General features: G+C 42.4%; 1 protein-coding gene across 2 annotated transcripts in view; it reads right to left on the bottom strand.

Moving 5' to 3' along the window:
* The window catches only part of Sol1 (CUB domain-containing protein Sol1), a 314,064-nt gene that overhangs the window by 34,954 nt on the left and 257,449 nt on the right, over positions 1-21,661 (bottom strand). For both annotated transcript variants that reach the window (XR_015290526.1, XM_086902370.1), the window contains exon 9: positions 7,140-7,326. Coding sequence is in view for 1 of the 2 variants with exons in the window: in XM_086902370.1 (XP_086758496.1) it covers positions 7,140-7,326 (187 nt within the window). In the remaining variant the exon portion in view is untranslated. The remainder of the gene's footprint in view (positions 1-7,139; positions 7,327-21,661) is intronic.

Genomic DNA, 21,661 nt, shown 5'->3' with positions numbered 1-21,661 from the left:
TGGTATACAGCCTGAACATTTTCCACGAGAAATTTTCTGGAATTGGCGATAACGGGATGGGTCGGCCGCCGATATATCGCCAACTCGTCGCCTCGTTTATATTAACGCGCGCGATCGTTAGAAATCGAGAGAGTTCGTTAAAGTAAAACGGTCGAACGGGCAACGGGACGGCAGTATTTGAATCGTGTTCGAAGAAGCCACTAAATTTTCGCGCCTCGCCCGCCACCCGGATCGCTGAACCGGCTATAATAAGTACGAATGTTGCGCAATCCTGGTAAAAACGACGATACAAAAGATCTATAACTTTCTTTCGTAGAGGGAAGGCGGATTTATCATGCCGTTAAAAGGAGTGTATTCAAAGATATATATATATATATCCTCCTCCCCCTCTCTTTTTCCTCTTCGTTCCTTTTTAACGACGCGATTTGTATGCGCGAAACGAACGTCACGGGTGCATTAATAACGAACGGTTAAATTAAATGACAGCGAATTGAAATAATTCTACTGCCAGTTAATTCCTCTCCTCCTTTCTTTCAGCTTGGATGCTCAGAAGCGATTCTTCCTCTCCCTCTTTTTCTTCTTCTTCTTCTTCTTCTTCGTACTCGATTACGTTATCAAGGAAGAAGTGACCGTGCTCTCGATCGAGATCGCGTGCGATCCTAACTTGTTCGAGGCTGAAAATTCACGATAACAAGGTGTTGTTCAAGATGATCGCGCGCTTCAGGGAGTGGGTCTTTTTCTCCCTCTTTTTTTTTTAACGAACTCGTTCGATCGATTAAATCGAGAAACGTTGCATCGGAATAAAGTTGGAAATAATTAATCAACCGTATCCGAGACCGTAACAAACTCAAAGAAGTAATTGCTTCAATTTGGATAATTACCATTCTCTGAATCTTTAGTCTCCAAGTATTCAATGCAAGGTGTGCCACTTTCGAGAAAAGAGAGAGAGAGAGAGAGAGAGTCTCGCTCGCTTTCATATTTATCCTCAATTCTCCGGATACGTGGACGGCCACCAACAACGCGTGGCATAAAACATATTCAATGGGAAAACTTTTCACTCCCTCCGACAAAGGAAGCCTCACCTGTGGGACCCAACCCCGTGCATTTCCATTCGCTGTTGATTTCACGTCCCGGTTAGAAACACGGAAGACAAGATGCGTTTCCCTATCCTCCCTTCCCTTCTCCTTCAATTTTCATATTCAACGCTCGCGAAACTCGAGGACCGATAACACTCGACGTTCCTTTTCGTGATCGTGACTTTCGTTTTCGTTCTAAAAGAAGAAAAAAAAAAAAAAGGAGGGGAGAAAAATTCCACTGTTTCTGTCCCGTTTCTTCCCCATTCTTTTATTACTCCCTTTTTTTTTCCCCTTCCTTTCTTCTCCTTTTTTCAACACCCTCTTCGCTCATCCCCCTCCCTTTCCTCGCGTGTTTTTTCCCTCGCGAGAAATATCGCGCTCTCTTGGATACTGGATGTTCTTTTAAAGCCACTTCTTCTTTCTCCGGGGACGTAGTTCTGGAATTAATGGAGAATTCTTTCCTTCCTTCCTCCTCCCCCTCCCCCTTTTTTTTTCTTTTCGGCGTGCGAGAAATTTTCGCGGGGAAACAAATTGTTTGAAATTTTTTTTCGAAAGGGATTTCTGAAATTTTTCCAAATTTCCGGAGAATGGACGGTCCATGGATGGTCCCCTCTCTCGTCTTATTGTGAGAAAAAGGAGAAAGGTATCTTCCAAGTGGGTCGATTTTAATGAAAGATATATTCGTGTAGATAGATTTCTCGCAACGAGTTTGATATTTATTTCATTTGTATCGCAAGTAAATTCGAAAGAAAATGGAACGACGTCATTTTTAATAGATAATTTCGAACAGTCGTGAGATATGTCGTCGCATAATTAACACGTTGACGAAGAGAGAAAATTTACGTTACTTACGCGCCGATCAAAAATCCGCGACTGCGTGTTTGTCCCCCCATCTTATTATGAAAAAAAAAAAAAAAAAAAAAAGGTATCTCCAGTGGGTGGATTTTAAAAGGAGGGATATCGAGGGGAGGGGGATTTTTTTTTTTCTACAATAAAAGCGCATTTAAATTCACGCGAACGTAGTCGAATTTAGGGAATGAAACAGGCATTTTAAACCCGGGGGTATAAAGCTATTTCCAAACGAGATTTATACACGTATAACACGTAATGTACGACGTTGCATTTGCGTTGAATCCTTTCAAATGTTGTTTTACCTGCGATTTTATACCCTGCCTCCCTTTCATAAATTGTTTCACGAATTGCTGTCAATTGCTGTCGGTATATACAAAATGCAAGAGCGGAGAAAAAAAGAAAAATGAATAAAGAATGTAGGAAGAAGGTAAGAAGGAGATGTATACAACGTGTCCCCCCTCAAAAAAGTCTTATCTTGTTGCAGCATCAGGGCTTATTTTTATTTAAATTTTGACACGGTGATATAATAAATTTACACTTAAAATTTACACTACGTACTGCTACGTGACTCTTCCTTTTTTCCTTTTTTCGCTTTTCGAACACAAAGAGAATTACATTTCGGAGGAAGGAACAAAGTAAAAAACGCGACGAAACGCACCTCGTCTAAATTAATATCTCGCCGGCTAATTTATACCCGCCAGATATACCATAAATATTTAAATCATAATTACGTTTAATAAATATTTAACACCTTCCCTAAACATTTATGCATTGCGCGCGCGCGCGCAGAATGTGGCTGCCCCCCCCCCATCGCCGTAAATTCGAATTTGCCGCCTATTAGATCCGCGTTATGGAACACGTGTCGTTAAAATACACGTAAGTACGTAAAAATTCGTCGAGACAGCAATTTAAATTCCCTCGTTCCATTCCCTCCCCGGATTTATCACGGTTCATCGCCGCGAAGAGAGAGCGTTTTGTATAACGACGACGGAAAAGTTTCGATACGATAATTTTTACTTTCTCAACTCCTCGTATTCTTCGAACATCATTTTCTCTTCCCGCTCGACGAAATTATCGGGGAGAGAAGTTTCGAGATCCAAAGTACGGATGCGAAGAATATACGTGTCGGTGTAACATTGTGCTGTACGATATTCGAATGGAAGAAAACGTTGGAGGAAAATTTCGACCAATCCACTCGGAGGACGATTGGAAGGAAACTGGCCAGAAAAGTCAGACGTTCCATCGCATTTCGATCTGTCGCGCTTCCGCTATTCTGTGTGTGGAATAATTGGAATAAATAACGACGGTGGATGATATTTCTCTATTAACGTATATACCTTTCGTCACAATTATCTCGTATTTTTCAAAACGGCAATTCATTTCATTTCGTTTCTGTCTATAGATGTTATAATAAGGAAACTGGCCACTGTGTATGTGTGTGTGCGTATTGGAATAAATAATTACAGTGGATGATATTTTTCTATTAACATATACCTTTCGTCACAATTATCGAGCTATCTCGTATTTTTCAAAACGGCAATTCATTTCATTTCGTTTCTGTCTATAGATGTTGTAATAAGGAAACTGGCCACTGTGTGTGTGCGTATTGGAACAAATAACTACAGTGGATGATATTTTTCTATTAACATATACCTTTCGTTAGAATTATCTCGTATTTTTCAAAACGGCAATTCATTTCATTTTGTTTCTATATATATATATATGTATATAGTTGTTATAATAAATCTCGCATCATACAGCGGTACGTTGGCAGTGTAGCGTATTTCACAGCGAATTTATTGGAAGCCGTGTAATAAATAACGGGCGGGAAGTGTACGCCTCGTTTCCTTGTTTCGTTTAATCCAAGAACTGGAACGAGATGGAACGTTTTCGATAGGGATCTTTCCTTATCTAAATAACGCGTTTTTTTTGATCAATATCCTTCGTTGGTGCGTTGGTAAAGGCGGGAAAATAAAATATCGTGCGATATTTTTTTTTTTTTTATCGAGATTTTTATTATACTTGAATAAATAATCGAAAATTGGATCGAGAATCGTTTATTACGCTTCGTTTTGAATAAAACGTCCTCGCGATGAAATTATCGCTCCTCGAATTTTCCTCCTTCGATTCCGGAATACTGGCTTCGAGGACAAATTTATCTACCACCGTGCAATAAACATCGTTGGAAAGAAAAGAGTGCAATCCCCTTTCTTCCATTTTGTCTCGAGCAAAGAAACTTTCATTAGACGGTTCGTTGTTAAAAAAAAAGAAAAAAGGAAAGGAAGGAAAAGGCTAGATTAATTCTCATACTAATTTTAAATGAAATTTTCAAAGTAACGAGAGAACTAATAACTCGTTTCGAACACGTAGTTTATGCGCGCCCTCACAAATTGCCATTTCCGAAGAAATAGACTCGGACAATTTGTCACAGATTTCATCGACAGATTTTCTATTAACGTAACTTTTCATCACACCGTGTTAATCGTATTTCGTTCATCTCGCTCGCAACATCGGCAATTACACCTCTCCCCCCCCCCTCTCTCTCCCTGCACAAATTCTCCCAACCGTTGCACGATTAATTCTCGATTAAAAGAAATAATACGGCGAAGAAAAGGAGAAGAGGAAGAGAAAAGAAATATTCAGAACGATCGCGGGCCCCAAATTTCGTTTCAAATAATAAACGAATAATCGTGGTATAATTTTCCATTTTGTTGATTTTCGTCGAACGAACGGCATCTGTCAAAAGGGGAACAAGGTTGACAAACCAGAACCGAACCAACCACGATTATTAATTAACTCTACGAACATCGAACAAACTTGATCGCAGGAAAGGAATCGAGAAACGTATTCGTTATGCGATTATCTCGATTTTCGTTGGGAAATGCAATAGGAACGATTAGGTGGATGCTAAGGCAACATTGCTCGAGCGACCGCACGATGAAACGCGCGAGCGGCAATTAAACACCGTTTAAGGTCAGGCACGTGGAAAATGAACGAGAGGATGACCAATCGCGATTGCCGTTGTCAGGAAAGCCGCCATTCCTCGAATGCCATTCCCCTCCTCGCCAAGAGGAGGGCCCTCCTTCCCTCCACGCCGCCATTTTAGCCGCCAGTCCGAAGCGCGAGTGGATGGACGAAAACTTCTCCTTTTGAATTGGATAAAGATTGACACCGAATTAGAACCGACGCGAGGAGAACAAGGTTTGGTGGAACAACGTCGCGTTCGATCTCGAAAGCGATGGAGAAGAGAATTTACGGGAGCGCACGCGCACACGCGTGACGTGATTCCATTGCACGTGGGTTAATAGAGTGACGGGTCAGTTAATAGTTAGATTTATGGCACGATTTTGCCCTCCTCCCCTTCGTTTAACGAAGTTGACGATATAATGGCGCCGCTATTTCACGGATGGCCGATGAATTACTCGAAAAAAAAAAAAAGAGGAATCTTTTCCACCACGGTTGATCGATAAAGAAACTGAAGAGAGAGAATGTCCTCGGGGACGCTTCGAAAATTCGTTCTCGAATCGTTGCGATGTACAAAGGAAGAGAAGGAAGGGAGGCAAGGGAGAATGTTTGGGTGTACGTTGGAACAAGCGCGTTCACGGCTCGCACGATCGGGATGGCCGCGGCGCCGATTGATCGACGAGTTCGTTTCGGATTCCCGGCGAAAAGCACGGGAACCGACAGTTGTGTTGATCGATTTCGATCCGCACGCGCACCCAAAGGGTTATATACCACGTGTCCACCATTTTTTCTTCTCTTTTTTCTTTTTCCCCACCACTTACGCTGATTGCTAAAAGTTATCGCGAGAATTAATCGGCGTCTAATCTCTCCTGGCCAGGAGACAATCGCCGATTCCAACACTCTTCCATTTTCGTTAATGGAGAGAGAGAGAGAGAGAGAGAGAGGGAGGGAGGAGGAAGATCGAGTCTCTGTCTATTTTTGGGAAAGTAGTATTTTCGATGCGCTTTGATGTTCAATTCATCGAGATGAATCGTTGAATGGAAATTGATGATGGAATGGATTCCAATTCCATTACCTATCATTATGCGTTTGTTCATCGAAATTTGTTCGATCGCGATATCAAAGAAGAAAAAGCCTTTTTCTCGCGTTTAAATGTTTAGTCGATCGAAATATTTGCTCAATTATTTAGATAGGATATAATAATAATAATAATAATAATAATAATCATCGGTTTAATTAACGATCGAATTTAATTATCAATTAGATTATTAATTCGCTATTAAAATTCTCATTGTCGCGAAATTAATGTTTGAGTTCATTCCCAGATTTATCTATTAATCAGCTTTGATTGTTAAATTAATATATATTTCGATATAACAGCGAATAGAAGGTAATTAAATTTCGATTAGAAATTGACCGGTGGTCGATGATGTGAGTCAAGTACAAAAATCGAACGACGCGTTTCTGAAAATCAGATCTCTCTCTCTCTCTCTCTTTTTCTCTTATATTTTGATATAAAATCATTATTTTCACAATTTCACGAAAGATGCATCTATTTCTCCCTATTCGAAGGATTATTCAGAAATTCTAGAGGAACGTAATCGAAGAAACTGCAAACTGATACGGTTGTTTCGACGAAAGAATCTCGACTTTTAATTACACGTCTCGTTTAATATTTCAGCGTAACGTAAAGGCAACGATACGTAAAAAAAAGCAATACGTAAATTAAGTCGTCGGTTGGAAATCTCGGGAAGGAAGTTGTTTGTTGCGTTAAAGAATTAAAAAAAAAAAAAAAAAAAACGGTCGATCCTTCTTTTTCTCGAAAAGGGAAAATAACAATTTTGGACGGATTGATTTCGTTCTGAACGCGGAGATATTTTCCCAATTAAAGCGGATCCGCCCGATAAAATTTCACCCGCTTTTTCCCGTATTTGCGAACGTTTCCAGCCTCCCTGTAGCTCGATCCGTGGCTCGCTTTACTTATTATTGAAAAGCGTTAAACACGTGATCGACGTGTTTAAACGAATCATTCATTTTTCGCTTATCGACGTACCGGTTTCGATACGCGTAACAATTTTTCAACTCTCGATATTTCAACCCCCGTTTTCTCCGATTCCAACCATCGATCACGTATCTCCTCTCCTCTCTCTCTCGTGATTACCGAATTCATTTGTATCTCGTAACCATAAGAGAAGGGGAGAGAGAGAGAGAGAGAGAGAGGGGGGGGCGATGAACAGAGAGACTTACTCGTTGGCCGCGTTGGACGTATGATACAAGTTGAGGTCGTGGAATACCAATTGGACTCGTTCCTTCCCCCGCCCCTGGAACTCGTATGTACAGTGAGTCCTCGGTGGATAAGGATTCGGGTATCCGGGCGACGTGACCACACCCGTCTTCGTCGTGTCGCTGTTGAAAACGATATCGCACAGTGACGCTGCAACACAAATGATGGAACGATTATGGATTAACGATAAAACCTTTGCTCCTTTCTTCGTCGATCCGATCTAATCTGAAATTTTCGACGGTTATCATCATCACGCTCGTGCATTCAACGTAGGCGTGTAACTCTGGCAAATATATTTTCAAAGAGAGTCGTAAATTTCGCGAGCATAAACAGACGACTGTTTGCAGGATCATCGTGATATCGCGGAAATTCACGAGCGTCTTCAATATATATATACATTGCGTCTGGAAGAAGATATGCGAAAGGAGGAGGGAATTTTTCTTGTATTTTTTTTTAAATTTACACAGTTGGAGGATATAGATTGTTTCGCAATTTTAATTAATTGGCTTGGCGTTAATTACCGGGATACAAAGAGTATTAATTTATTGTCCGTCTGGTTCATTGCGTTGTTTGCGTAATTAGTTGGCTGCTACTCGACGCGTGAAACGTAGACGCGCTCAAAGGCGTGCCACGAATTGCACACGCGTCGCCGCGAGAATTGTTTCGATGGCTGATGCACAATTTTCACGTGACGGTGGTTCCATCCCACTTATTCGATCGATACAAAAATTTCGAGCGAAAATTTTGTGAACCGAGAGGAAAAAAGAAGAAGGAGAAGGCATCGAAAAAACACTTTATTCCATTCCATTATCGAGAGAGTAAACCGACACGACAAAGATTTACCGTGCGTGGAAAGCGAAAGGGCGAAGTGTTATCCACGACGACTCATGAATGTTGCATGACTGCATCACAGTTCTACAGTATCGAGATTATTAGCATATCGAAAATATTGCTCGTACTACGAGCTTCCCCCTCCGCCTTTGACGCGATCGTTGGAAACGCAACGCGCTTCTTTCTCAGAAGGAGACGAAAGAAGGATTTTCGTGGATAACAAATAAACGTTTATTGTTAACCCATCGACGAAGAAGAAATAACAGAGAGAGAGCTCTGCCAAGCTGAAATAAGTGAAAATATATTTACATCCGGTGACGAAAAAAATTGCACGATAACCGCCGGTTAGTCGCCGACTTGCTGCCGTTTCGCTTCGTTGGCGGTCAATCCCCGCGGTAATGGAGGAGAATTGGTATAAGCTTGGCCGTGCGACACTGGTCGACGAAACAAAAACGCGAGAATTCTTTGAGCCTTCTCTTCTTCCTCGCAAAAACACGACAAGTTTTCAGAATGTTCTCTCCGTTCAATAATCGTTTTAATTCGCTTTATGGGTCTCCCATGGAAAGATCGTGCGACTCGAACAGCTCGTTTCACCTTCAACACTCGCCCTCAGAAATTCGGGCCAGTTTCTCTCCTCTTCTGGCTGGCCCTCCTCTGTGCTTGCCCTCCCTACCCGTAAGGAAGGAAGGAAGGAAGGAAGCTTTGGGGAAAAGAAAGAGAAATAGGAGAAGGGAAAAGGAGAGAGGGGAGGACGCTTGTTTACCGGGCATTCATTATTTAGGGGTGGGGTGGGGTGGGGGGGCTTATCGACTTTTGAACACTCGGCTTATACGGAGGGAGGGAGAGAGCGGGGTAAACGTTTTAATTTGCATTCATGAGCCGGGCTGGCAAAATTCTTAGGAGACCGCGTTCAAAAGTATTCCAAGTACGTCTTCTCTACGGTTATATTCGAAGGGACGAATTCACTTATGACGATCGATGCGTCTACTTTCCAAGAATATGGCCTCCCTACCTGGTTAAATCTAATGTATTCGTCGAGTAGCCGATCCGGACCAGGGGGGAGAGGAGGCGGTTTTCGTCGAGCGAAAACTCGAGATCTCGTTCGCTCGCTTTATCCTCGAGATTGATCAACGTGTAGAAACACGTTTGTAGCGAAACGAGGGGGAGACGATGCTTTTTTTTTCCTCTTTTTTTCCAACGCTTCCTTCTTTCTCTCTATCGTTTCAGTTTATAAAAGAAACGATCGTATCGTTTGTTATCCAGGGAAGAACGAGTGTAAGCTAATAATCCTACGTGGATCGATCTCGGTTCGCAATTCGAGTTGAAAATTTTTCTCGCTTTTGTCTCCCGCGGAGATCCTGGATTCGGTGAGGCGAGAGATAAAAATATCGAGACGATTTTTTCCTTTTCTAAATTCTTTTCGTATTTTTGAAAATGGGTGAAAAATTATCCAAGATGAGTATGTTTATTCACGGAGAAATATTGGATCCTGAAACAACGTCTGAAACGTGGCTACTTTCTTTCGACCGCGTTGTATTCGCTATTCGTTTATCCGTAAAAACGGATCGAACTTTTCGTATAGCGCGCCATTATTAATGGAATATTATCGATGGCGAAATCGCGTGGCGTTTAATCGGATTAATGCCAGATTAAACGCCCATATTTACCGATATTATTTGCGCGTCTCCTTTTTCAAAATTTCACAATCGCGTTTTCCACCTTTAAACAATTTTCGTTTTTAAATTTCCTTTTATTATTCCATCCTTTTCCCGCACCTTCGATCCTCTTCTTTTTTTTTTTTTAATCGCACGATTCGAGAATATTGAAACAAAAGGGAGAAGGTAGAAAGAGAGATTGTCCGATCGGAAATTATATCTCGGAGATACCTGGTCGCGATTAATTCCACGCCCGCAATCGAATCTTGGCACGGCGCGAAGGGCTAATTAAAATCTCGTTGGTCGAAATTTTCACGCACATTTCCCCACCAATCCCTGTTTCTCGAAATTTAATCGGGCTTCATTCTCGTTTCACGCGTTCCCTTAAAACTCGTGTTACGCGAAATTTCAGTTTATACCAGTCAGTTTCCAGTTGGAACCTTGTCAACTATCGCCGCCAGCCAACCCACCTCCACCTCCCCTCCCAATCTCGCGCGTTGAAAAAGAAAGTTTCGAAAACCGAATTCGAATTTCTCCTCTCTCGGGATATTTCGAGAACTCTTGCGTTGCGCGATGGCGGCGTCCAATTGTTTCGAGCACGTTTCCCGTCGCCTGAAAAAAGCCTGACCGTGAAAAGGAAAACGTCGTTGACGATCGAATCCGCCGATTAAACGGCGCGTTTAATTAACCGAGGACGGCCGAGTCAGCAACGAGCGCTGTATCGATAATTTATTATACCCCGAAGTGGGGGGGGGGGGATGGTCCGAAGTTTGCCGAAATTAATTCGAAACGCCAAGTAACCGGCCGAGTTAGACGTAATTCCGTGGATTCGGAGCTTACGTATCCCTCCTCTTCGTGTCCGTTTATTACGCTCGGCGGAATCGCCGTCGTCGCCGCGGTGAATATCCTGTTCCGTTTCATATTTTCTTGCCGATCTCTGCATTATTCACGCCGCGCTTTCCCGCGAGAGAGAGAGAGAATCATCTCTGTGTGTGTTTTGTTTTTTCCATTCGACCGACCGGGGAAACGGAAATCCCCGCCGCTTCTTGCCAGACGGGTATTTGTCAACGAGATTTCTATCGATGTTTAAGAATTCGAGGAATGGCGGAGGGGGGAGGCGAAAAGATCTGGATGGAGACGAAAATAGTATAGGGAGATAGCATGAAAAATTGTTGTCGATGTGTGTTGATATAAAGGAAGTTGGAGGAGATTTTTAAGAAGGGAGAAAGATTCTCGTGTAGATATTTCGAATCGACGAGTTTCACTTCGTTCGTATTTCGACTGTTTAATCCGAGTTATTTTTATATTGTAATCGCGAGTAATTCGAGTTCGCCTCGCGGGGACGGAATGACGAAGCGAAAATAACTTAAATTCGGAAGAAGCTGGAACGGCGTAATTTTTAATTTCGCGAGAATACGTGAGACATATCGCGTAATTAACACGTTAACGAAGCGTGCATGGACAGAGAGAAAATTTGCCACTTAATTGCCGACCAAAAATGCGACTGCGTGTCTGTCTCCTCCTCTTCCTCCTCCTCCTCCTCCCAATAAAATTGTCGTATATTCCATTCACGCATAACGGAACAAATTGCCTCAAAGTATGATGCAAATGTAATTATTTCACCTTACAAAGCCGTCCCTGGACGTCGACCTGGTAACGATATCCAGGAAATTTAATTGAACCTACCTCCCCTCCTCTCTCTCTTCCCACCCGTTTCGAATTCTCACGATTTCATTCTCATTTTCGAATCATCTTCTCATTATTCGTGGACGAAAGAAAAAAAAAATTTGTTTCGCGTTCCACGCGGCAAGACAATTAGGGGGAGGGAAGGGAGCGGAAGTAAGAAGATTCGAATTTGAATGGATAAGTAAATTTTTCGGTTCACGAGTGTGCAGGGAGGAGGGAAGCGTGAAACAAATTTATCATCCAATATGTCCGCCGCCCTATCTCAGTGGTTCAAGGTGTTATATAATTTCCGATACGGGGACCGCGCCCCCTTCCCCTCCCCTCCCCTCCCCGTTCCCGCAGGCCTGTTTCATTGTGTTTCGCGAATTTCCATTTTACGGTCTCTTGACTTAAACCGATTAACCGGTGAACTCTCCGGTATAACGGTATCTCGTTTCATTAACGTTGTTAACTTGGTCTCAAAATGCTTTCTAGCTCGTGTTTGGTGCCTCTACCTCTCTCTCTCTCACTCTGTGGTGCGAGAAGAGAAGATTGGCCGGTTCTCGTCAACGGGAAAATAAAGCATCAACTCGCGCGAAAGATTATCCGTCAATCTTGCGATCTACCATCTTCCCACCTTATTATTAATCGATCTTTGACGCATCTATCACGCTCTTGAAACGAAGTTAAAACGCACGTTTCCTTTCCTCTTCCCCCCTTTTTCGTATCTTTTAAATTTCTCTCTCGATCGAAGCACACGGGATCATCGCTTCGATTCGATAACTTGTTGCATTAATCGTCGTAACGAGGCTTCGAAAGTTTTTGAAATCGAAAGTTTATTCAGTTTAGAAGCAAGGAACAAAATGTTGAGAGTGTTACCCTTGAACACTTGAGTCGTAGAAAGCGTATCCTTTCCAACGACGCGTTTCGTTGGGGAAACGAATTGTATTTTCGAGAATGGGAAAAAGTTGGTTGTTTCGATGATTATTGTGTTTGGAAGAATCGATTAATTATTTCGTTGTGAATTTATCTCGGATTTTTTTCACCGATATCGATATCATCGAGTGTTTTTTCTACTATTTTTCCCTACTATCTTGTTCCATCTTGTTTTAATTAATAATTTTTAATACGCGCGTGGATTTCTCATTTTTTATTTTTCCCCTCGAAATCATTGATGAACGGGGAAAAATGTAAACGTTGTTCGAAGTTCAAATTCCAGTCCCAATTCAAAGAGTTGAATTCAAATTTTAAAGGGAAAGTTGGCACGCGGCGATCAAATATTTTTTTTTTTCCTTTTTTTTTTTTTTTCCAATCGAAACGAAACTGTGCGACCGTTTGATCTTTCAATTTTATGAATAAACCACGCCACACCACGTTACACAAACGGGCGGGCAAAATGGAGCAAATACTTTGAGACGACTTGACAGGCGAGTTTGCACTGGTTAATTGCATAGCAAATCGAATCGCTATTAGAATCTGGGAAGGAAAATGGTAATTTGGATGTATCATAACAGTTGCGTAACAATTTCTGCTAATAAATTTTGCATTGTTGTTTCGACAGTGACTGACAACAAAATTTATTCACCGAACCAGCTCATTAAGTATCTGTCGGAAGTTAATCAGTGGTTAATCGCGCAAACACGTGCGCGTAATTTTCGAATCGTTTCGTTGGATTCGCTGGATATCAAATTCGTACCAGCATACTTTTCCCAAACTATCGCTCTCTCTCTCTCTCTCTCTCCTTTCTCCCAAAAAAATAAAAAAAAAAAAAGAAGATCCATTTTCAGCGTGAATATCAAATTATACGTAAAAAAAAAAGAAAAAAAGAAAAAAAAACAAAAAACAAAACTGCTCTTACTTTTCGCGAAAAAGCTCTATTTCGAACGACTGGACGAAAAATAAAATAAATAAATAAACGAAACGAACGACAAATGGCGGTTTCCCTCGATTTCTCGTCCCAACCACGTTCGTTCGTATCGCGAAATATTACATTTTCTATTACAGCCTTTCGTTCCCCAAGAATCGTGGGCGACCTTTTATCGATCTTTTATAGACGATGCCGAAATCGCGTATTTCGAATTTCGTGGACGATCGACGCCACGAGTTTAGACGATATACTCCCTCAGGCTTGGAGAGAATCGATGAGAGAACAAACGAGAGATAGATGGATAGAGAGAGAGAGAGAGAGAGAGAGAGACGAGTGACGCCACACCGGAAACCGACGCTGGTGGTGTCTGGCCGTGGAAAACTGGCGAACCGTGGTTGGTTGCACGGTGGTTTTGTCTCAGGCACGAACCGCCGCCGATCCGGATGCCGGGAAGAAAAGGGGAGGAAACGAGGTGGAGGAGAGCTCAGGCAGGGAGAGGGGCGCGAGGTGGGTAGATAAGGGCATGGAAATCGAGAGGGAGGCGGCGAATAGAGCGGAGACGGAAAGGAGGAAGGAAGAGAAGTTACTTAACGTCGCTGCAAAATGGAACGGTAACTAATTCTGACTAGAGCGGCTGATTTATCGGCTTTTGCTTCTTCATCGTTGCCTTTCAACTCGTCCCTCGCGTATCCCTCTCTCTCTCTCTCATTTTCCAAAGTATTCGCTCCACAGTCACAGATTTCGTTACGCTTCCCGTTACTTTGAACATACACCTCTTCTCTCTCGAAGAAAAAGAAGAAGAAGAAGAAGAAGGAAGAAATATTCGAAAATATCGAAGCGAATTTTTGTAATCTCGTTCATTCGAAGAGTAAGAAGTTACGTTACAAGTGTCGATGTGGTAATTCCATTCGAGTTTATTTTCTTTTCGAGGTATAAACGGATATTTTATCGGTTGGCCGGTTATTGCCTTTTCTTCTTCTTCTTCTTCTTCTTCTTATTTTCCCCATCTCGGTGATGACGGAACTCGCTATTTTTCATCATACAGCCCCTCATCCTAATAACTTTTCCCTTCGCAGCAACTCGGAGCAACGTCATTCCGTTGTCCATTCTTCCTCCTCGTCTATTTTCCTCCCCAACTTTTCGCCTCTCCCTCCCTCAAAGACAAATATTTTGATTGATATCGTTTTCATCGCTCGATCGCATTTCCATTAGTTGATGAGCTTCTCGAGAGCGGAGCGTGTCGAGATCTCCGAAGAAAAAAGAGGAGGAGATATTTTCAAAGCTGTGCTGCGTTGCGTGAATTCGAAAGGAATTCCTTGCGATTCCACTTTTTCTCCCCTTTCCTCCTCCCTCTTTGGCCACGCGCGGACGCGTGTCGAATCGATATCCTCGTGTTACGCGAGCCGTTCTCTTGGCGACGATGCGCTATCGAAACCCACCCCGGCCACCATCCATCATCTCGCAAGTCCGTCAGGATAGGGGAGAGCTCGTCTATCAAGGGACCGATTAGCGACGATAAAGATCTGGAAATGAATGGACCGCGCCACTCGAACGGCTCATTGTCCTCGTCGACCGCGTCGCTCCAACCGTTCTCCGCCATCCCGCTTTTTCCCAAACAACCCCGAATTATTAATTATATTAGCCGCGACAGGGAGGAGACGAATGCTTCCAACAATTATCGAATGGACGAGTCAACGAGTTTCACCCGATCGAGTCCCCTACTTCGAGCAACAGTTTTTGACTTTCGAATATTCGGACGAGACAATGAAAGCAATTAATTTCACAGGGAATCGTCGTCCAAAAAAAAAAAAAAAGAAAAAAAAGGACTCAGTTTGGAACTTGATAGCGGTGGAGAATTTTTAAATAACGAGATATTCGTCGATTTTCTTCTTAATTTCCATGCAAAATACTCCGTGATTCCGTCCCATTTGAAATCCGGGTTTCGATGGGGCCAAAAATCCGGTTACGCATCTCTCCCTTTCATTTACACGATACACGGGGAGGGAGGGAGGGAGGGAGGATCCATTCTTCACGCCGCGTTCCCCTTTTTTTCCTCCACGCGATTTAACCGTTTCTCGCCACTTTCTTCTCTCGCATCATCGATCGATTATTGTCGCATCTGCATACAAGATGCCGTGTGTTCCACGACGAGCGATTCGAGTCATCTTCCTCTATTGGATATTTTGTTTCTCACTTTGAAGATGATGAAAATCAGTAGGAGAGAAACGTCAAATCAATTAATATTTGGAGACTCTTTTTTAAGAAAGATAAGAAAGATAACGTTTTTCCAACGACAAAGATTATTTGGATTGATCATTTTCGAACGAAAAATCGGACGAGAAGACGTATATGATTATATTCCGTGATGTTACTTGATTCCAAAAATCAACCCGTTCGTTCATGCTCGGACATGGTGAAAACAGAGATGGCGAAAAGATTTGGAGGATGAACACGTCTTCTATTCTACGAATTTTTCTTAGATTGTCGCTCGTGTATGTATCGAAGAATATGCTTCAGCTCGACTTTTCGAACCTCGGAATCCTCTCAAGCTCGAAGAAACTTCAGAATTCAGCCAACTTTGCCGATACAAGTTTGCAACGATAAATTAATTTTATTACTTATGCATAACAGGTTGGAGAATCGAGGAGATTGGTCGAAGATATCTCGATCCTTTCGTGCCGTGTCGATTAACTTTTAATCGAGCTCCGGCGAGAAGACAGCCCCGAAGAGAAGAGATGATTGAGAAACATATTTAACAAAGGAATCGTTCGAAAATGTAATTCGCTGTTGCTTGAATACACGTCGAATGGTTGGCTGGACACGATCGAAGAGGGCGTTAAATCCGAATTCGAATTATAGATTACGTTCGATGCGTTGGAGGGCAACGAGATGCATATCGGGCTCTCCCCGATTAACCGCGGGGTGGGATCCCGTCAAACATTGTACGCCCCATCTTGGCCCGTTTGGGAAGTGGACGCGAGTCAATTTACACTTTGCAGGCGTGGAATATACCGTTAAACGGCCAACTGTCCGCTAATATTGAATCGCACAAATCCCGCGACCATGGAATTACTCGGCATAAGCCGACTCACGATACTCCACGAGGAATGATTCGCTCGATTTCGTCCAGCGTTTCTTGTTTCTCGCGCTCCGATTCTTGGCCGATTCGAGCCGATCTGAACTGAGGGTGGATCTATAAATTAGTCGACTCGATAGAATATAATTACGCAGCAGAACGAAATTCATCGATCGATTAACCATCCAATATGAATAATCGTTTCCTGCTCGAAAGATTCGCGAAACGAGGGTGTTGTTGGTTGGTTAGGCAGTGGTGAACAATAAATATATACGGATTTAGGCGAATGGATACGTTTTGGTTTAACGTGGGTAGTGCACGTGTCAATTACAGAATCGTAACACTGCTGCCAACGTTCAATGATAAAAATTATAGATAAAATTTCATTCGCGTTAAAAGCAACGATGATACGACACAGTAAGCAACGCTAAACTCGTTGTTGGGAAAATATTTGTTACGTCTTTCTTCGTTTTGTGCGTTTCGTGTCGCAAACGACACGTCGAAGCGACACGATCGAATGGCAGAGGAGGAGTGGAAAAAACGAAGAAGAATCGAGCCCGACCGTGAAACACGGGCGGATTACATCGACCGATCGTGCTGTTTATCAGCTCTTTCTTCCTTTCCCCCCCCCCCTCCCTCTCCCCCTCCCCCTCCCCCTCCCCCCATCGTGTGCCGTTCAATTTATCGCACGCGCTTACCGTTATTAATAAATAAAACAATAAAGTTTGACGGACAACGAACGAAGGGGAGGGGTTCGAGGCACGTTGTTGATCCGTCAAACACGCGATCGAAAATTTCGAATAAATATCGCGGTTAAATGGCGTGGTGGTGATTTAATCTGTAACGTGATTCGAACGTTACGATTGTTGGTCGGATGAAAAAGGAGAATTTTCTTTTCGAAAAAAAAAAAAAAAGAAAAAGAAAAGGAAAGGAAAGGAAAGGAAACTTGGAAAAACAACGTCTTTGGAAAAATTTTCGAAGAGTAAATTAGTAATTGGTTGTAAAAGTTGGGAAGGGAATAACCTGAGGGAAATTCAACTTTGTCGTCAAACTTTAACTTATCTTGGGGGAGGGGAGGGGAGAGGATAATGCTCGTTGCTATATCGAGGGAGGAGGGGACGATTCAACGAGGTTTTAAATGAAAAAGTTTCACGATCATTTGTAATTCGCGGCTAAATAAGGGAAGAAGAAACGCGTCTTTTCTCTCCTCTCCTCCTCTTTCCTCTGTTTCCTCTTAGCGAATAGTCTGGGAGAAACTTTGAAAAATATCACGTTGTCAACGCGATATATCGGAAGAACGCGAATAAATAATGGAACGCGAGTAAATATCATACGTTTCCGATTTTTCAGTTTTCCGATCGGATAAAGAGTTTGTGCAGCGCAGCGTTCATGTTTATTTCGTGCTCCAGAGGGTCCCGGCGCGGAGAAAAGGAAAAAAACATCCTTGGATGGTTGGGCAAAAAAGAAGAGGGAATCGCTCGATAATCGAATCCATCCACCGTGTTCAAATCCGTATTCAACCCGGATTTGTTGTTATCCCCGATGAAAATTAATATCTCCCCTCGGTTTCGCCCATGTTCCTAAAAGTTTTCAACAGTTCTTTTTTTTGCTAAGAAGAAGAACAAGTGTAACAGTTTTTCCCGTTCGTTTGATATTACACGAACGAAACGGAACGTTTTATGAACGAATGGAGATATCATTTTATTGGCGGATTCTCTTTTCTTTTTTTTCTGTTTACAGGCTGAAACATTTCTTCGATTTTTCTTCCTCCCTAATCTTCTCAATAAACAGCAACATTTACGTTTACTGCAATGCTATCGTTGTTGCACGAATCAAAATGGCGAGGGGAAGATGGCCGCGGTTTATTATTATTGTGCAAAACCATTAGAAGAGGCGTGACAACGGTATTGCATCCACTTTATGCCCACCCATAAATATTCCTTAATACGCGCAGGTATAATGCAGGTATCGATGCGGCCATCGTTGTATAAACATAAATATGATACTGCACGCTCGATAAACGACCATACGACTCTCTCCAGGGTAAATTTCTCTGATGCATAAGTTAATTTATTCGCCCTTGGTGTCGCGCGTCACCATTTCCCTCCTATACAGAGAGAAAACGTTGCTAAACTTGTCGCTCGAGCCCCCCCCCCCATTCTCTCTTCGCTACTGATTTTAATACAATCCGATCCTCCTTTCGAGCCGCGCAAAGCGACACTGTTGTATCTTCGTCCATCGAAATTATATGTTTGCTTATACAACAGAAAACACGATTCCAAATTTATCAAAGTTATCGCTCTCTCCTTTCTCGCGCAAACGTTGACCTTCGCTACTGATTTCAACTCGATCCTCCTTTTGAGCCGTGTTTCGACACTGTTGTTCGACTAAATCGTCGTGATCTTATTTCTATCTTTGTCCATCGAAATTATACATTTACCTATGCGAGAGAAAACACGGTTCGAAATTATCGCGAAAACGTTGACCTTCGCTACTGATTTCAACTCGATCCTTCTTTTGAGCCGTGTTTCGACACTGTGTGTTCGACTAAATCGTCGTGATCTTATTTCTATCTTTGTCCATCGAAATTATACATTTACCTATGCGAGAGAAAACACGGTTCGAAATTATCGCGAAAACGTTGACCTTCGCTACTGATTTCAATACAATTCGATTCTCTTTTGAGCCGCGTTTCGAGCAAAGCGACGCTGTTGCTCGACGTCGAAATTATATATATTTGCCTATACGAGAGAAAACACGGTTCGAAATTTATCAAAGTTATCGCTCTCTCCTTTCTCGCGCAAACGTTGACCTTCGCTACTGATTTCAACCCGATCCTCTTTCGAGCCGCGTTCCGACACTGTTGCTCGACGAGATCGTCGTGATCTCATCGAAATTTTTCGTTCCCAAAGAGTTTCAAGTTAGAAAGAGGAAACGAAACGAATTGTGTCCGCAGAAGGGAAGACGTCTAACGTTCGGCTAATGACGAATCCACGGTCAAGAAAAGGGTGGGTCTGGTCCGCTACGAGATATATTACGTCGCTACTTGTCATCTTCGTCTTTGAAGAGGGTTAAGAAAAAGAAGAAGAAGAAGAGACGTACTTTTCCTTTTGCCGACGTACAATCGCGAGACGCGTGTCGGGCAGGAATCAGCGAGATAGAGTTTTGCGGCGCGAAACTTGTCAAAGTGTGTGTGTGTGTGTGTGTGTGTGTACGAGCAAAAGGACCTTCCTCCTCCCCCTCTTCCGTCTCGCACAAAGGAAGAAGCGAGATTTTCGGTCGGTAAATTTATAACGCGGCGAGAGAAAGGTATCTTTTAATAAGATTCCAGGGGGGAGGAGAAGAATTAAACAGCCATCTATTCGTCTCGATTCCAGCCCCAGTTTTTTTTTTTTTTTTTTTTTTTTTAAACTCGAAAGAGAACGCGATACGATCGGTTCGTTTGATTCGCGCGCGATCCTCTGACGCGTGTTGATGATAATCGACGGGATAAAACGTTGTTTTATCGAAACATTACTATACAACGAGGATGAGATATTATGAATATTCATCGGTTAAAAAATCGAATATTTTATTCGTAATTATTTCATTTTGCCTGTCAACGTTTTTAACGCAGAAATATTTGAAACATGCATGTCTCGCCTCGTAAGTGGAACGCGCGAATTAATTCAGAATTTCGAGAGAAAGGTAAAGTTGCGGCGAAGTTTCGAAATTTTATACTCTGTTTGATTGCAATCTATCTCGGTTATCTATACATCGTCGATCGTCGATTTTTCGTTGAAAGTTAATTTTTTTCGGTTTTTTTTTCTCCCCCCCCGACAAAACCTTTCGTTTCGATTTTAATTAAATGATATTATTGAAAACGTATGCTCGGTAGGTATTTTATATTTAAAGTTTTCATCAATTCCATCAATCGTATTATCTGGCCGGAGAGAGGATCGATACTCGATTAATTATTGTGAAAACACGCGATAATAAATAAGTCGAAACCCGGCAGGTAGGTGTAAAAGCTTGGTTTCCCTCTCCCCCAATATTTTTTTTTTCGTAATGCAAATAACATCCGTACAATCGTACGTAAATTGATATTTATTTTCACTTTTGATTCCTTCGTATAAAATTCGTTCTTTCGAAATTAACACGCGTTATTTATCGGAATACTCGAAAGTGGGGGATGCACTATCCTCGCGAATTTCGAGCTCCACTCAATTCGGCTGGTTACGTTCCCTTCGCTGGAGAATAAATGTAAATGCTTCTCTCCAAGAGTTCGATAAAATTTCTCGCTTTTTCCTCTTTCACCCACCCCTTTCCTCGTTCGCGGCCGAAATGTCACGAAATTTTGGAAATGGAATTTTCTCTCCTAATGCTGGACAAAGTAGCAGGAAAGGTGTAGGAAAACTCCTTTATTTAAGAAGAGAGAAATTTCAAACTCTCTGGAATAACAACAAGATGGCGATATATCTTCGAAACTTTTTAAGGTGGATAAAAACGAAAGATTCATGATAAATTTGATACGAAGAATGAGCTAATAGAGGAAGGGGAAGAATGCATACCTCGTTGGTATACAAATTAATATTAAAAGTGTAAATCAGGGGGTTATTGGGGGCGAATGCCACGTTTACCTTTCGGAAATTGTGTTGCGCGTAACGAATAACAGATCCGTCTGACCGTTAGTCGCTCCGTTAGAAAAAAATATTAAATAATTCGTGGCGTGGCTATTATACCCCCTCGAACAATTTAATATACATAGATTTATGGAGAATTGGGTACGCGTTTCGAGAATGGCAGCGTGCATTCGTTATTCTCGTTGCGTTATCCGCGCGCGAGATCTCGTTTCATAAATTAAAAAATGAGAGGACGCGTGGAGAGAAAGCGTCGTTAAAGTATCGCGAGAACGGTGTGAAAAGCCTAACGAGTCCGAGAGGATTCGAGAGGAAAGGGGGGAACGAAGACGAACCGGGACGAATTTCAACCGAGGGAGAAAGATAAGAGAAAGGAAAGAGAAAGATAAACAACAAGGAAGAACGACGAGGAGGAGCGGTGGTTTCATCGTTTCGTAAACGATTCGAGATTCGATTTAGAAGAAGAAGAAGAAGAAGAAAAAAATGGAGGCGGTGGCCTCAAGTTAAGAAGAAAGTTAGGAAGAGGCCTCCTCCTCTCCTCGTGTTCCGCCTCGTGCGAGATTAATTCCCCTCGTCCTTTGTAAATTTCAGCCAAGAATCTCGTCGTGGTCGTGCGTGGCTTATATTATCTCGTTCCCGTACACTCTTGCCTCGTTATACAATTCTCCGGGGGAGGGAGGGAGAAGGGCGAATGAAGACAAAAAGCGAGGAGAGAGAGAGAGAGGCTGGGGGTAGATCCCTCAAAGGAAGGAAATTGTGTATCGCAAATAAA

Source organism: Apis florea, unplaced genomic scaffold, assembly GCF_048593485.1.
Source record: "Apis florea isolate Af1SG1 unplaced genomic scaffold, ASM4859348v1 contig_2272_pilon, whole genome shotgun sequence".
Taxonomy (NCBI): domain Eukaryota; kingdom Metazoa; phylum Arthropoda; class Insecta; order Hymenoptera; family Apidae; genus Apis; species Apis florea.
Note: the sequence above shows the minus strand (reverse complement) of the source record. Positions and strands in the feature narration are given on the sequence as shown.